This window comes from Mustelus asterias, chromosome 11 (genome assembly GCF_964213995.1).
Source record: "Mustelus asterias chromosome 11, sMusAst1.hap1.1, whole genome shotgun sequence".
Classification (NCBI taxonomy): domain Eukaryota; kingdom Metazoa; phylum Chordata; class Chondrichthyes; order Carcharhiniformes; family Triakidae; genus Mustelus; species Mustelus asterias.
The window spans coordinates 45,005,808-45,024,180 of record NC_135811.1 but is presented as its reverse complement, the minus strand read 5'-3'; the positions used below and the strand labels follow the sequence as shown (position 1 = coordinate 45,024,180).

The 18,373-nt window shown below is 40.0% G+C and overlaps 1 protein-coding gene across 10 annotated transcripts in view; it reads left to right on the top strand.

Annotated features, from left to right (window-relative positions):
- Nucleotides 1-17,357, top strand: part of cpeb3 (cytoplasmic polyadenylation element binding protein 3) — a 100,726-nt gene extending 83,369 nt beyond the window's left edge. For 6 of the 10 annotated variants that reach the window (XM_078223506.1, XM_078223508.1, XM_078223502.1 and 3 more), the window contains exon 11: nucleotides 14,114-17,357. In XM_078223506.1, coding sequence (XP_078079632.1) covers nucleotides 14,114-14,341 — 228 coding nt within the window. In that variant the 3' untranslated portion in view covers nucleotides 14,342-17,357. The remainder of the gene's footprint in view (nucleotides 1-14,113) is intronic. The other 4 variants (XM_078223509.1, XM_078223503.1, XM_078223511.1 and 1 more) reach the window with 1 other exon arrangement.
- Nucleotides 17,358-18,373: the final 1,016 nt, after the last annotated feature.

Sequence of the window (18,373 nt, the reverse complement as noted above, 5' to 3'; positions counted from 1 at the left end):
TACAGGAGGTTTGCTACGCTCCGCCTGAACCAGCCTCCTGCCCAACTGCAGCTGTCACTCCATGTCTTCATAGATTCTCCCAAAAACCTACATACTCTTTTTGAATGCAGTATTTCCCTACAATTGGTGATGAATTTCTTTTATTTGAGTTAATGGTTTTGTGGCAAAAGCAAAGTTATTGCATTTCACTTTATAATTTTATTTTAAGTAGCAAAAGTTAAATAGAACTACTCCACCATTTTCATAATAAAATAAAGTTATCGACAGAACCAGACCAGATTGACTGAAGTGGAAATAAGTGGTTTTGGTTTGGTATAGAATAGATTATATATAGCCAAGACATGAAAAGATACAGAGATAAACTGCATAAAAGAAATAAAGACATATTGGCATGTATTCATCACATCAGATGTCCCAAAGCAATTTACAGCCAATGAAGTACTTTTGAAATGTAGGAAACCATTTGAGCACAAGCCACGTCACACAGACAGCGATGAAATAAATGACCGGATCATCTGTTTTTGATGTTGGTTGAGGGATTATTAGTCATCAGGGAGGACTCTATTTTTCTCCAAAATAATGCCAACAATTCCAATGGGACTTTTGCATTTACCTGAGGGGGAAGACCTGACTTCAGTTAACATGTAACCCAAAAGAGAGCCCAGTAGCACTGAAGCGTCATTCTAGCTTACGTGCTCAAATCTCTGGAATGGGATTTGAACCACAGCCTTCTGATTCAGAGGCAAGAGTGCCACCAACTGGGCCAGAGCTAATATTGTTGTATGCAACCTAAAGTAGTATTTGTTTGCTGATGTGAGATGTAGGTCTCAAATTGCTGAAGTAAGTTTAAGTTTTGAGTTTATTTATTAGTGTCACAAATATCATCATCATAGAATCCCTACTGTGCAGACGGAGGCCATTCGACCCATCGAGTCTGCACTGACAACAATCCCACCCAGGCCCTATCCCCATAATCCCACATATTTACCCCGTTAATCCCTCTAATGTACACATTCCGGGACACTAAGGGGCAATTTAGCTTGGCCAATTCACCTAACCTGCACATCTTTGGAATAATAGGCTTACATTAACACTGCAATGAAGGTACTGTGAAAATCTCCTCGTCGCCGTACACTGAGGGAGAATTTAGCATGGCCAATGCACCTAACCAGCATGTCTTTTGGACTGTGGGAGGAAATTGGAGCACCCGGAGGAAACCCATGCAGACACGGGGAGAATGTACAGACAGTGACCCAAGCCGGGAATCGAACCCGGGTCCCTGCCACTGTTAGGCAGCAGTGCTAATCATTGTTTGTATACTTCACGGTGGCACAATCTGTTCTACTGAAGGTATCCTTGTATTACATTTAGGAATACACACTTAATGGAGGTGGCACCCACAAGCTGATTTTATACAACTTTATAGAAAAATGACTTGTTTCTGAAAGCAAAGAATTCTGGAAGATAAATTCATGCTTGCACTTAATGTGTGCAGAATTTTTGTTTGCAAAGATTATTACAGAATTGAGATTTATGCTCTAAAGGGCTTTAGCCTGGTTCATTTTAATTTAATACCATTAATTCACCAATGAAATACAAATGAAACATTATCTTTCCCCTTAAAAATAAGCATTAAGGTTTATTTGATATTAAAGGAGTAGAATTTTTATTGAACTATCAGAACACCTTTTTATTGAAATTGCTTAAGAGCTACCCTGTAGTTATTCAAAATGAGTTTTTAAAAACTCTTATGGAGATGTTTCTTGAGATTTCCTCGCCTCCAAAGGCATTCGTAATGAAGAAGCACTCCGATGTATTCCAGAAAGCTCCATGATTACAGCAGAAGCCATGGTTGGTTGGGTCCTGATCTCAGGAAGTACTACCTACTGGCTGAATTTGTGACATATGTTTGCAAAACAGAATTCTACTGTGTTCTGGGAAGTTGCCCCGAGCCAGAGCTATTGAGTATACATTTAAACAATAGTGAGGACGCAAGTTCACACAGTCATGTTTGAATTGAATTTTAAAGCAATTAGAAATTATAATTATTTGTTACCTTAGTTATTATGATATTTGGGTAAGTGCTTAATTCTACTCTGCATTCAACAGCTTAGGTCATTTCCATAACCAGTTCAATGTCTTGCACGTAGGGATTTGCTCATACTGTTCACTGTCTAATTGTACAATAAGGTAACCCAGGGATGTAAGGATCCTCGTGATCTGCACTGCTATTTACACACCTGCTTCTCTGATCTTTCAGTGAACAGACTGTGAATGCTTCAGTGAGGCAAGACTAGATATGCATCACTAAGCTGTTTTTATTTTACCAGCAACCAGTTGAATATACAGCAATTATCAACAGAAAATGCTGGAAATACTCAACAGGTTGAATAGTATCTGCGGAAAGAGAAACCAAGTTAACATTTCAGGTCAAGGATCTTTTGTCAAGCTCTAAACTTAGATGGGATGCGAGAATAAATACATTATTTTCCCTGGAATGGTAGAAACACATCTTAGTGTCTGGGCCATTAACATGCGCACACAATTTACTTCTCTTTGTTTCAGTGGCTGTGAGGAGAATTTAAAACCTGCGTGAACTCTAATTTAAAACAAAGCATTTTAAATGCATTTGATTTCCAAAATTGTTCTCTGCAAAATAAGGAAGTAAATGTTGAAGCTGACTGTTGTCACAAACCCAGCTCATGGTGATGAGATTTGACAGCAGTGCCGTTGCCTTGCGGTGATCACATGTACCCAGTACTTTTTCGAGCAGAGGGCTTGTGGAAATGGCAATTGGCTGACACTAACAACAGATACCGTCACTAACTCCTGCATTTACTGCTGATACATTACATGTTCGGGAGAGACTGAAGTCTGAGTTTTCAATTGAGAGCAAAATAGGAACCAGAGTATATCTCTGCCTCTCTCCACCATTCCATTAGATCATTCCTGTCATCAGTGTTAGAAGGCCTCGTCTAAGCATCAGATTTTAATTTTGAGATATGCATAGCGGCTGCATATTTCAGTAATGTTGCAGATATTGTTGAAGTGAGTTCTTTTTAGATTTTACATTGACCAAAAACAGATCATTTATTCAATTTAAACTGGATTATAAATCTAAGTGACAGATGCAAGAATGACTTTACTCCAAATAAATGTGAATCTTTCCTTGGGTCAGAATATATTTTCTCAAAGCTGGAATAAATTGAGTGAATGAGTTTGTTACAGCTACTATCCAAGAAAAATAGGGTGGTAATAGTAGGGGACTTTAACTTTTAGTATTGACTGGGACAGCCATAGAATTAGGGACTTGGATGCAGAGAAATTTGTTGAGTGTATTCAGAAGGAGCTTCTCATTTCGTATGTGGATGGCCCGACTAGAGAGGGGGCAAAACATGACCTCCTCTTGGGAAATAAGGAAGGGCAGGTGACAGAAATGTTAGTGAGGGATCACTTTGGGATCTGTGACCATAATTCCATTAGTTCTAAGATAGTATGGAGAATGATAGGTCTGGCCCAAAAGTTAAAATTCTAAACTGGGGCAAGGCCGATGTTGATGGTATTTGACTGGAACTTTCAAAAGTTGATTGGGGGAGTCTACTGGAAGGCAGAGACCTGTAGTAAGTGGCAGGCTTCCAAGAGTGTGTTAACCAGGGTTCAGGGTAAGCACATTCTTTTTAGAGTGAAGGGCAAGGCTGGTAGAAGTAGGGAACCCTGGGTGACTGGGATATTGAGGCCCTGGTCAAGAAGAAGAAGGAGGCATAGCACATGCTGAATATCTGTACTCATTGAAGTTTAGAAGGATGAAGGGGGATCTTATTGAAACTTACAGGATACTGCGAGGCCTGGATAGAGTGGACGTGGAGAGGATGTTTCCACTAGTTGGAAAAACCAGAACCAGAGAGCACAACCTCAAGCTAAAGGGATGATCCTTTAAAACAAAGATGAGGACGAATTTCTCCAGCCAGACAGTGGTGAATCTGTGGAACTCTTTGCCACAGAAGGCTGTAGAGGCTTGGTCAATGAGTGTCTTTAAGACAGAGGTAGATAGGCTCTTGATTGATAAGTGGATCAGGAGTTATGGGGAAAAAGCGGAGAATGGGGATGAGAAAAGAATCAGCCATAATTGAATAGCGAAGAAGACTCGATGGGCCGAGTGGCCTAATTCTGCTCCTATGTCTTATGGTCTTATGCATAGGCAGCTGGGTTCAAGTGGATCCTTTGAAGAGTATAGAGGGTGTCAGTAGAATTAATCAAGAAATCAGGAAGGTAAAAAGGGGACACAAGGTTGCTTAGGCAGATAAGGCAAAGGAGAATCCAAAGAGCTTCCACAAATACATAAAGGGAAAAAGAGTAACTAGGAGAGAGTAGGACCTCTTAAGGATCAACAAGGTCATCTATGTACAGATCCACAAGGGATGGGTGAGCTCCCAAATGAATATTTCTCATCAGTATTTACTATTGAGAAAGACATGGATGTTAATGAACTTGGGGAAACATATAGTGATGTCTTGAGGAGTGTACATGTTACAGAGAAGCAGGTGCTGGAAGTCTTAAAGCGCATCAAGGTAGATAAATCCCCGGGACCTGATGAAGTGTATCCCAGGACGTTGTGGGAGGCTAGGGAGGAAATTGCAGGTCCCCTAGCAGAGATATTTGAATCATAGACAGACACAGGTGAGGTGCCTCAAGTTTGGAGGGTGGCAAATGTTGTGCCTTTTTTTAAGAAGGGCTGCAGGGAAAAGCCTGGGAACTATAGGCCGGTGAGCCTCTCATCTGTCGTGGGTAAGTTATTAGGTTTTCTGAGAGACAGTATCTACAGGCATTTAGAGAGGCAAGAAATGATTAGGGACAGTCAGCAAGGCTTTGAGTGGAAAATCATGTCTCTCGAATTTGATTGAGATTTTTGAAAGGCTAACCAAGAAGGTAGATGAAGGCAGTGCAGTTGATGTTGTCTACATGGACTTTAGCAAGGCCTTTGACAAGGTACTGCATGGTACATTGTTGCATAAGGTTAAATCTCTCGCGCTCCAGGGTGAGGAAGCCAATTGGATACAAAATTGGCTTGATGACAGAAGCCAGAGGGTGGTTATAGAGGGTTGTTTTTCAAACTGGAGGCCAGCGGTGTGCCTCTGGGATCAGTGCTGGGTCCACTGTAATTTGTAATTTATTTTAATGATTTGGATGAAAAGTTAGGAGGCATGGTTAGTAAGTTTGCAGATGACACCAAGATTGGTGGCATAGTGAACAGTGAAGAAGGTTATCTAGGATTGCAATGGGATCATGATAAATTGGCCACTGGACTGAAGAATGGCAGATGGAGTTTAATTTAGATAGACTGGGACTTTTTTCCCTAGAGCATAGCAGGCTTACGGGTGATCTTATAGAGGTCTATAAAATAATGAGGGGCATAGATCAGCTAGATAGTCAACATATTTTCCCAAAGGTAGAGGAGTCTAAAACTAAAGGGCATAGGTTTAAGGTGAAAGGGGAGAGATACAAAAGGGTCCAGAGGGGCAATTTTTTCTCACACACGGTGGTGAGTGTCTGGAACAAGCTGCCAGAGGTAGTAGTAGAGGCGGGTACAATTTTGTCTTTTAAAAAGCATTTAGACAGTTACATGGGTGAGATGGGTACAGAAGGATATGGGCCAAATACGGCCAATTGGGACTAGCTTAGTAGTATAAAAAGGATGGCATAGACAAGTTGGGCCAAAGGGCTGTTTCCATGCAGTAAACCTCAATGACTATCAAATTCTCAAACCCTCAAACAAGAAATCTGTAAACGAGGAAATGTAAAAAGCCATTCCTCTAGGTCCGGAAACAAATGTAGTCCAGGACAGTAACAGCTTTACCCTTTCTAATTTAACTTGTCGCTGAACACATGGTGGAGAAAGGTGTCAGATTCTTTGTGGTTCTGACGTGCAGCAATCCATGTGACTGCTTTTTGGTTTTTTTTGATAATTTTAAACCTTGTAGAGATTCACATGAAATTCTGGTGTGCTAATCGCTTTCAAAAGAAGAAGTAACTTCCCTGAAACAGAAGCGATTTATTAATGTTTGTCTGAACAATAACTTAAATAATACTTGACATTTTATCAGCATTGAGTCCTTTCAAAAATAATGAAAGATGCTGCAATTTCCAATGACCATTCTTGTGACTATTGAATCATAAGCCCTGATTTTAACTCTGGGTGAGATTGGGCTGGGGCCAAGGCAGAGGGCCTCGACATTGTGCTGAGACTCACCTGCCCCTGGTTATTTTCCCACTTGAAACCAGGGAGAACGGTTAGCTGAGTGCGACATGGGGCATAATGTTGGGAGGGAAGAGACTGAATCCTGGAGAAGCATCTCATCTTCTGGTAGGGCACATTGCAGCCCTTGGGAGTTGATGTTGAGTTCGGCAACTTTAGATTTTGACCTTTCTCCTCCACCTTAAACCACCCCCCCCCTTTAAATATTTCACACATATATTGCCCCAATGCAAAACACCCCTTGCCCTCGCCCGCCAGCTCATCTGTCTTTTGCTCCTAAAGTTGCCACTTTTTGTTGCAGTTTTTACATTCTCCCTCCTTTCAATTCTAGTCTAGAAGAATTATAGAATCCCTGCAGTAAAGGAGAGGTCATTTGGGGATCACGTCTGCACCGACTTTCTAACAGAGTATCTTACCCAGGTCCCCTCCCCTGCCCTATCCCTGTAACACCACACGTTTACCACGGCTAATCCATCTGACCTACACATCTTGGGACACTAAGGGGCAATTTAGCATGGCCAATCCACCCAACCTGCACATCTTTTAACTGTGGGAGTCCAAAGGAGCAACCGCACACAGACATGGGGAGAACGTGCAAACTCCACACACACACACCCCAGGCCTCTGAGGCTGTGAGGCAGCTGCACTAACCACTGTGCCAGAAACATTATCTCTGTTTCTCTCCTGATCGATGCTGGCAGTGTTTTTCCAGCTTCCTCTGTTCTTGTGACTGAATCGCGGTTGCTCGGTATGTCACAGGGGAGGTTATTTTGTAAGAGTCCATAATTAGAAAGTGGGGGGATGGTGCTTAAATTTTCTTTTTAAGGGGGCGTTGGTGGTGGGTGCCCCCCAAAGTTGCATCTGGCTTCTCGCCTCATAAGGAAAATAAGGGAAAACCTGTTCCGTCTTCCTTCCCTTAGACTGGATTGATGGCAAAGCCACAAAATACTTTTTCACTTAAACTACTAGTAAAGTTAGGAGTCAAACTTGAGCAGATTTTTTTTACAAAAGTTTCCACTGGATGTTCATTCTGCCTGCTGTGGAGAGCAGGAAAACATGGAAGAAAATGGGTAGGACAGCAACAACTGAGTCTCCTGGCTGATTGTAAATGCCAGCCTGGTATCTGCCCCTCTAGTATTAGTTAAATGTCATCTGGAAATATAAGATGCATCAAATTTAATAGAAGTGAAGATACTAGCTTCTCTAGCCAAACTTTAGTGTATGCTACATCTCTGCACCTCTTATGCCGTTCACATGCAATTCCATTATGAAAATCTAGTTTTCTACATCTCCAAACACCAATGACTCATGCTAGAAGTGTCTCTGAAGTTGCTATATTTACCTTGCAAAAGTGAGTGGAATTAAATAATAATTCCCCTTCACTTGCATTGTCCGGTCCACTTGCCATACACTCTCGTATTGTGCACACGTTCATTTGAAACCCGATTTCTTTGCAAAAATGTGTGCCACCTGTACTGTGGTTTTCTGGTTTTCGGTGTCCAGTGCTTGCAGCAGGGGTAACCTGGCTACTGAATCTCCTTATACCTGCATCAACTTTCCTGCAGTTAGGTTCAGCATGTTGTGTTAAGTGGAGATCAGGTGATTTCCTTGTTGGATATTTGATTCCAGGGTTGTCTTTATTTGCCCTAGCTGTGAAAACTGCCAGTGCCAGGCTTGCAATGATGCCTAACAATTCAATATAATGCAGAATAGCTAAATTGGAGTGTAATTTGGGTACCGTATATCATTCTTCATTAAATCTTTGCTGCTGTAAAAATACATTTGGTGATAACTTGTATTTTATGCTCTTACTGTGCCTGTGAAATAGTTTTACTTGTATGTGCCCTGTTTTGCTTGTTTTACTGGCAATGTCCCAATTTGGAATGAGATATGGATCTCTCTTCACTCATTATTTTCTATTACGTGTTCATTTTGTGCTTTCATATATATGTATATCTTGTGCATTAAGGTTTAATCTCTTTCTTTACTGATCCCTCACACACCCTGATTACAACACGTATCCTCTGGTGCTGATACTTCCTCTCCACTATCCAGTTTGGCAGGTCATTCCAAGCATTAACCACACCCTGGATGAAAATTGCATCAATCCTAGTTCTATCCATTTTCAGTTCGTATGCATCTTCCTTTGTCCTGCACTCATGACTTGGCATGCGCTCAGAATTAACCTTTTCCATTTCATTTAGGATCATGTATATCTCCAAGATCATGTATATTCAGAAGTTTAAATGTTTCTAAACCTTTCTTGTATGTCCGCTTGTGATATTCTCTGTATTGCTGCCAAGATATTTCTCCTTGGTCCTGGCCATCAGTAATCAATGTTATATTCAAGGTGCAACCTGTGCAAGGCATTATATAACTATGACTAATGATTTTGAGGTTGATTTGACAATGTAGTTCAGCATTCTGTTCATTTTTAATGGTGTCTGCTTTACTCTTAGATCTCTTCCAATTTACCCCACCCCATTCAATTAGTTCTACATTCATCAATGATTTTTTTTCTTCCAGTGTTTTACTTGACAGTCTTCATTCTAAAACGATAATTTTTTAAATTTTGGATGGAGGAGTAAGATGCACTGTTTTAAATGACCAACTAATCTGGGACAGAGACACATTACATTGCAATAGCAACACTAGATTATGCAGCTATTTGTACAAGTGTTGGGAACAAGGATAATGTCCAGTACTATGCGTCTTTTTAAAACTCCTCTTATTCTAACTAATTGTATACGTGTTTCTGAATGTATAATACACACATCTGAGGAAGCTAATTTCATTTTTGAAAGGTATTTATGAGGAATCAAAGCCACAACTTTAAAAAATCTGAGCTGTACCAGCCAAATTCATGACAGCAGGCTTGGCAAACTATGTAACCTGCAAATACATGTGTTGCTGAGGAAGTACTGTTTTGAAGAGGTTGTTTTCATCTTCAGAGCATGTGCTTTGTTCTGTGAACTGCAGCACTCATCTGTGGCTACTTTCTGAATACCTTATGGTAGTTGGAATATAAAAATTATTTGCTAATTTCTGTTTTATTAATTTGGTAAATATCTTAATATCCAAATATATGAATTAGGAGCCCGAGTAGGCCACTTAGCTCCACGGGCCTGCTTCACCATTCAGTAAGATCATGGCTGATCTGATTGTAACCTCAACCCCACATTCCCGCCTACCCTGATAACCTTTCACCCTCCCCTCCCCACCATCTATCCACCTCTGTCTTAAAAATAGTCAAAGACTCTCCTCCCACCGCCTTTGAGGAAGAGAGTTCCAAAGACTCTCGACCCTCAGTGTAAAAATTCTCTCCTAATTGGACAACTCATTTTTAAACAGTGATCCCTAATTCTCGATTTTCTCACAAGAGAAAACATCCTCTCCACATACACGCTGTTAAGACCCCTGAAGATCTTGTATGTTTCATGTTGTCTCTTGCCCTTCTAAACTCCAACGAATAAAAGCCCGGCCTACCCAACCTTTCATCATAAGACAACTCTCTCATTCCATTTAGTAAACCTCCTCTGAAATCTTTCCGATACAGTTACATCTTTCTTTAAATAAGGGGAGGAATTCTCTGACCTCGCTGGCGGCTGGGATTATCCAGCCCCACTGCTGTAACTGGAGATTTGGCTAGGCGCCAAATTCCCCGAACTCGCTGGCAGTGGTACGAGACTTGGAAATTCCAGTCAAGGAGACTGTGTAATGCTGTACACAATACTCCAGACACACCTTGCATCTGATTTTGTCAAGCATTATTCTAAACGATCAAGTATTTGTTTTCTCCACACAATGTTCAGGACATAGCTTTAAAACATGCAATAAGAAGGGATATTCAAACAACACCTTTGTTCATGATGCAGGATGCTTAAAATAACCTTTCATTTAATTTAACACACCGAGTGGTTTTGTGGAATTTACTCCAGCCAATGTGGTCACATTATGGAACAAAACTTGATACTACCTATTAACATTGTTGCCAAACACACTTTTTATTTTAGCATTTTCCTTTAAGCCGCACCCATAATGTCACTACCCATAATCTTGTGGAAGGTGGAAAAGATATGGCTGGCATCTGCAGTATTTTGCTTTTACATCATCTGAGCTACACCAGCTCATGGACCTTGGTCAGGAAGTATCAGAATTGCAGATTGAAGGTGTTGAGGTGGCTGACTTTGGAGCCCAGATCATTCCACAGTATCAGGATGATGGGGTTGAGCTGCCAAAGGCCACACTTAGCAGCAGAGGCATTGGCACTGGGTTATTCATTTGGCCATGCTTCAAGTCTCAGTGAAGTAGTCATGAGCAGAAGCCCACGGATAGAGAGACGGGCAAGATGAAGGCAGGGCTGGTGGCCTGGCCACCTGGGCCTCATGTCTATGTTGTTTGGTACAGGGTGCATACTTGGAGGAGGGGAGCTCAGCCAGGGCCTTGGGATGTGTTCAATCACTTTGGAACAAAGCAGTGTCATGCTGGCTTTCACTTTTACCTCTTAGAATCCCTACAGCACAGAAAGAGGCCATTCGGCCCATCGAGTCTGCACCGACCACAATCCCACCCAGGCCCTACCCCCATATCCCTACATATTTACCCACTAATCCCTCTAACCTATGCATCCCAGGACACTAAGGGCAATTTTAGCTTGGCCAATCAACCTAACCCGCACATCTTTGGACTGTGGGAGGAAACCAGAACACCCGGAGGAAACCCACGCAGACACGAGGAGAATGTGCAAACTCCACACACACATCAAATACTTGATCAAATACTCTTCAATTTTGCTCTCTGCTCTCTCTAACACTTAAGTGAAGGGATTCAATTGCAGATGACACAAAGGTTGGTGGATTTGTGGATAGTGATGAGGACCATTAGAGGATGGAGCAGGATATAGATAGGTTGGAGGCTTGGGCGGAGAGATGGTAGATGGAGTTTAATCCAGACAAATATGAGGTAATGCATTTTGGAAGGTCTAATAAAGATAGGAAATATATAGTAAATGGCAGAACCCTTTAGAGTATTGATAGGCAGAGGGATCTGGGTGTACAGGTACACAGGTCACTGAAAGTTTCAACGCAGGTGGAGAAGGTAGCCAAGAAGGCATACGGCATGCTTGCCTTCATCGCCCGGGGTATTGAGTTTAAAAATTGACAAGCCATGTTGCAGCTTTATAGAATCTTAGTTAGGCCGCACTTGGAATATAATGTTCTATTCTGGTCGCCACACTACCAGAAGGATGTGGAGGCTTTGGAGAGGGTACAGAAAAGATTTACTAGGATGTTGCCTGGTATGGAGGGCATTAGCTATGAGGAGAGGTTGGAGAAACTTGGTTTGTTCTCACTGGAACGACGGAGGTTGAGAGGCAACCTGATAGAAGTCTACAAGATTGAGGGGCATAGACAGTGGATAGTCAGAAACTTTTTCCCAGGATAGAAGAGTCAATTGCTAGCGGGCATAGGTTTAAGGTGCGAGGGGCAAGGTTTAAAGGAGATGTACGAGGCAAGTTTTTTTTACACAGAGGGTGGTGGGTGCCTGGAACTCGTTGCCGGGGGAGGTAGTGGAAGCAAATACGACAGAGTTTTAAGGGGCATCTGGACAAATACATGAATAGGATGGGAATGGAGGGAGATGGTCCCTGGAAGGGTAGAGGGTTTTAGTCCAGTCGGGCAGCATGGTCGGTGCAGGCTTGGAGGGCCGAAGGACCTGTTACTGTGCTGTAATTTTCTTTGTTCTTTGAGGTTAGTAGTGAACACAGTTGGCTCACTGTTGACCATGGAATCCATTCCTAGGTATTCTGAAAATCCACAACTGCAGGCCACACGTTACTTTGACTGAAGTTTAGCTGCAGTCATTCAATCTCTTGCCCAACAAATTATTGGCCACACTAAGGAGTAACAAAAATGATCTGAATGTAAGGCAAGTGTATTTCACCTTGGTGATCTTATAAGATTGTCCTACTGCATTTATAAGATTATATTTTGGTTCCTGAGTGGCAGCAGGAACTCTGTCGCCCTTTCAGGATGTTGCTGATCTAAAGCCTACAAGGTTGTGTGATGGCTTTGCAATTGCTAAAGGTGCATCCAACAATGGTGGCTGTCACCACCTTCCCATCTTCAGCATTTCAATCCTTTGGGTTCCCTAGCTGGAGTGAATGAATTTAACGGCATCCTGAGAGGATATTGTCCAACATATCACTTCTCCTGGCCTTGTATCAAATCAGATGACTCATTCCATGTTTTTTGACCTATCCGGTTCATTAGAAGCAGCGTTCTGAATTGATCAGTAAACTAATTGTGTTGAACATGGTTAAACAAATCAATCTCTGAATATTTCAAAATTAAAGCAAATTTAAATTTCCAGATTTAAGATGTGGGTGTTTGAACGGTGTAATTAAACTGTTGGAAAATCTGATTAATTGCATCAACTGGATGCCAAGTCCTCTTGTATCTAATACAATGTATCTTTGCACTGAAGCTGTTGACCTTGGCTCCTGTTACAGTACAGCTATGCACTTTCACTGTTTTTTGTCCTCTGGGCATTGACTAAATTGGATCTTTGAGCAGACTTGTATGAAACTGAATATATAAAGCTCTGAGTGGGTGTATGCGAACACCCTATCAATTAATATCACTATCCCTACAAATTTTATGTCATACATCAAACCTAAATGAAACACCCTTTGCACAATGATTTTATTTCTGTACATTTATTCAAGTCCACGTATAATTTGCAAACATGCGATCTTTGTAAGAACTATTCATGCGTCTTTTTCAACAACAAACAAGCCATCACTCCGGCACTTGGGCAGTTTCACCCCGACTGTCTAGTCCTGAGTAAAATCAGGGGACTAGTTCCTAGGTTTGTCAAGTAGTTCCATAGCATCCCTACAGTACAGAAGGAGGCTATTAGGCCCATCAAGTCTGTACTGACCACAATCCCACCCAGGCCTTATTTCCATTACCCTCATTTAGCCTGCTAATCCCCCGATACTAGGGTCAATTTAGCATGGCCAATCAGCCTAACCCACACATCTTTGGAGTGTGGGATGAAACCGGAGCACCCGGAGGAAACCCACGCAGACACGGAGAGAACGTGCAGACTCCACGCAGACAGTGACCCAAGACTGGGATTGAACCTGGGTCCCTGGCGCTGTGAGTTAGAAGTGCTAACCACTGCACCACCATGCCGCCCATAAATCCTACAAGAAACAGCTGAAAAAAACCATGAAATTACACACAACACTTTGGATAGACTCTTCAGCCAGCATCAAATTCCACCGTCAGGATAGATCTGCAAGAGTTGGGAGTCAGATAATATAGAGCCTCGTTTGAATGTTTCTGGGACAGATCATATACTCCTCTACATGAAAGACATTTTGGAAGAAGCAAGGGCACAAGACTGTACTTCAGGTGGTGGAGTTTGATGCCCATGAATGACTTGGTACTGACGAAGCTGATTGCTTCTTTACCTGCTGAAGTAGTGCAGAGTTGAATTTGTATCACATCCATTAAATAACTGCAGATACAGTATACATGCATGCATGTCACATAAAACAGCTCATTTAGATGCTGAGTTTGGGCTTTTCAAATAGAAGAAGAAACAGTTTTGATCTATAACACAAATCCCAAAGAGCCTGGGAATTTGTGGGTTTGGGCTTTCATTTAAATAAAAGCAACTTTAAGGATCCCTATTGTAAACTCTCCCTATTGTAATCTCTAATCGCAAGCTTAAAAGTCGCAAGTTAAGTATTGAATAAATGTTTTCCCTAAACATGATGTTTTGATTTCATATGCCTGATGTATAGTTTACTATTTATCATGTGAAAAATTATGATCTATCTTCCTGCTGCAGGTGGAAGTCAAGCCATATGTCCTGGATGACCAGATGTGTGATGAATGCCAGGGTGCCCGTTGTGGTGGGAAGTTTGCTCCTTTCTTCTGTGCCAATGTTACCTGTTTGCAGTATTACTGTGAATACTGCTGGGCAAGCATACATTCACGAGCAGGCAGGGAATTCCACAAGCCTCTTGTGAAGGAAGGAGGTGATCGCCCACGTCACGTCCCATTTCGCTGGAGCTGAAGAGTCTTATAGTCTACCAACACATACTGGAGTGGAGAGCGCTGCCTCAGGGCTGAGAGGGTTCTGGAAATGGGTGCATTCTTCCTCAGATAATGAATGTTTTTTTTTGTGTTTTTTTTTTGAAGTCACATTACTGAACTCATCCAAGATTGTCTGGTATATAAAATTTCAGAGTAATTGTACTGAATCTGCACTTTGACTTTCAAACATCTGCTTGGTACCTTTTTTTTGTTTTGTTTAAAATTGGACTTTGCATTGTGATTTAGGAGTTTCAGCTGATATGCCAATCAGCTCACATAACTGTTTCCCATGACAGGAGCATGCACTTATTTTCAGAAACTTAGACTTGCCCCTAGAAGACTTACCAAAGGTAACACACTGTAGGTGGCATATGTAGCAAAACATTTTTCTCAGATATTCAGCAATTATACATTTTGGATCATTTAGGATACCATCACCCTAAAAGTAAGCCTTTTTTTGCTCTCCATTTTGACTTGCAAGAATAATACCTCATAAGCTCAATTTGATTTTGCTGGGGGTTTTTTTGGTTAGGTCTTTCTTAGTGTTATGTAAATGTTTGCTGCAATAGCTTTTGCTGCTAAATAAATGGTATTGCAGATATCATAGTACTTTATCAGGCTAGGGTTATAAATAAATGTGGAGCATAATGCTGCTGGGAAAAATGCAGTATAGCATGGAGATAGCTCCAGAGGAAGGTCAGTAGATTTGACTGCATGTTTACTTAACCAGGTTGCTGCATGCAATAAATTTTGTGTATCATGTCTCTTATATCTGCTGACAACCTGCCCACCAGTGCACAAAAAAAACTATGTAGGCTACAGGAAAAAAAAATTTCAGTACGAGAGAATTGGCTAATAACTGGAGGAAGGCATGCCTCAGTAATGTAAATGCTTATGGAGTTTGAATCCGTGTCCATTAAAGCATTACAGATATCACAAGTTCTTATAGATGTAGGATATTTTGAAGTTATGTTGATGGTAGGTGAAGTACTCTGCGGTGATCACATATTGTGCAATTTTTATATAGTTAAGGTGATTATGTATAGTACTGTGATAAAAGTAACCGTTGTAATGTCTGACATAGAAGTAAGTGATGCTTCATAACCAGTGTATAAACAGAGTGAGCTCAGTTTAAAAAATATTCTGCTGCTTGCACCATTTACATAGCTTCAGACCTTGTCCAGAAAACCAAAGAGCTCATACACTACCAATATATTTGTCGGATTGACAAGTAGGCACATTAGGAAAGGAAACTAATGCTAAAGAACTGTCTGCACAAAGTCAAAATGGAGATGTCTGCTTTCTGGTTCAGAATAAACTCCCCAAATCCCTGGTTATATCCTGCAAAGCTTGAATTCTAATAAGATCTGCTAATTAGTGGACATTTTTTAGCATGTACAGTGGGGCTGCAGATTTCAACCAAACACAGGCTAAGTGTACCGACAGTGGGGGGGGGGGGGGGGGTTTGTACACAGTGACCTTCAGCAGCTCTGGGGACAATCTGACTGGATATGACACCGCATAGTAGATTTGATACTAATTGTTGAGTCATTTGTGTGTTGTGATGTCCTGTTTGTGTCCAGTAAGTCTTTATTTTCTTTTTTTAGTTTATTTTTCAGTGTTTAGTTGCAAATATTGGCATTGAAATGGAATTTTTTTTGAAAAAAGAAGAAGAAATTACTTTTTTACTGGTAAATCGCTTATTATCCCTTTGGAGGTTAACTTCTGGGCTTTTTGTGATATTGCTTTCTTGCCCAGGCATGTTTTTCTATGTTTTTTCATTATCTGTATAAGACATTTGTTATGCACTACTTTTTGTATCTGGACAGTTTTCAACAGTCAGCTGATTTTTTAAGGCGTGCTTTCTGACTGACATGATCTTTTGCAATACCTCAATTTTGAAATATAGGAAAGAAATTGATATTTTCTAAGTAAGTTTATTCTAAAAATATATATTAATTTAATTCTGCAAGGAAATGATTTAACAGATGGGTAATTTTATTTTTTTCATGCTTATTTGCTTTTTTGGAAATTGAAGGAGCTAGAGCTTTATAACTTTAATATGGAGAATTGTAGTTAGCTACAGTACAAGACTTTAAAAAGAATCTACCTAAATGTGGAAAAGTGAACATTTATAAACCGTTTTTCCCCTTATATAGTTTAATGTATGAATTTAAAAAGCTGGAATGTAAAGAAATAGTTAATAAAAGAAACGGCTTGGGATAGACACATCTCCATTGGTGCTGGAAGCTGTTAGTAGAAAATGAAACTAAAATATTTTTCACTTAATTTGTGTATTTATCATTAATCCTTTAAGACCGACTGACCAGAATTGTGAAAGAATTCTTCTGTTCATGTTATTTTTGTATGAATATCTTTTTTATGTTAAGTTATAACATGCCCCAATTTGTTTACTTGTTAATGAATATAAATGAGGTCCTTCAGATTGAGAATGTTATTTCTAAGGTGTTCAAATTGTAACTTGACTAAGAGCCCCTTGGTGCATCAGGTCCATATGTGGCCTTCTCTTGATGTTGGAGACTTGAATTAGTCAATTTTGAAGGCTAACTTAACCTCAACTCTTTGTTGTAATGTGCAATACTGTTTGTACTGTTTGTAAAAAAAAGAAATCAAAAGCATAAATCTTTAGTGAAGATTTATTTTCATTGCAAACTTTAGACATCGTGATTCACTAAATCATTTTTCTACTGTCAAATGTGTACCTTTCTTCATGCTAGTATTTTTTCAATAGCAATGTAGCCTTTGTACTGATACAAATATTCATTGTTATTTTTAGAGATTTTTGCTAAAACCAGAGGATTTAAACATATTTACATATATTTCATTTTTATTTTAGTTATTTTTCTTTACAGACTGCTTTTCTGACCATAATAGTCATTTCTGGGAGAGACTTTCATATCTGGTCAATGTCCAATATTATTTTGTATTTTTACTTGGAATAAATTAATTTTATGATGCTAATTCTTTAAAGTTTATTTTCAGTTTTGTTATTTTTTTGGAGCTGAAACATTTGTAATATTGTTACTAAAGTGTCTAGTTTTGAAATGCAAAGCTTCATGTATTAACTTGCTGAAGTGGTTTACAGTGGTGTGGTAATGACAAACGGCTGACAATGTAGAGTGATTGATGATGTAATTGAATGAATGGGCAATAAAATGATCAGAATGGAGCAGACAAAATGTTGTGCTATTGTGGGGGGAAAGAATCATAGTTGTATATGGGGAGTCTATCTGTCTTGCTGAGTGATAAAGCATGGATTTTTTTGGAGATGGGAAATGCCTTTTTTTTTGTGAAGGCTGGATTGTTTATAGCAACCAGTTTTTGTACTGCTTTGTACATCCACTTGATCTTTCTTTCTAGTTACTAACCAAACTTTTCCTCTCAGACTCAGTTAGCTGCTACAGTGTTGAAAATATGCCACCAAGTATTTATAAATGCAAGCAATTACTATATACCCCAAAAGGGTAGCTAGCCGGATATATAGGTAAATGTGAAAATTCTGCAAAATTTTTCTTTTGCACAAAATTCATAGCAAATGCACCACTTTTAGTATTGAGTCAGTTCACTTAACATTAAGGTGCTAATACTAATTAAACATAATATAGCCAAACTTTTCTGGATGTAGTTGTATTGGGGTATACAGTACAAGTATTTGTAACTTTGCTGTTAAGTAATGGAAAACATCATTTTTAGAGTGTTCAAAGCTAGGATGTCTTTGTTTCTAAACAAACTACTAATTTTAAATGTATCTTTTACTGTTCTCCTAGATTGTTTAGCTAGTACTCTTACACGGCATATACATTTTGGCTTGGACTAATGCTTGTACGGAACTGCAGTACTGTGACTAAACATGGAGCTCAATGCTGCTACTGCTTACCAATGCTTAAGTTTGTAGTTTGGACTTTAATTTTTCTGTACTAACAAGTAAATCTTATTAAACTTAGTTGTATGAAGCAGTAACATTTGTCATGATTTTGCATGATCATTGACG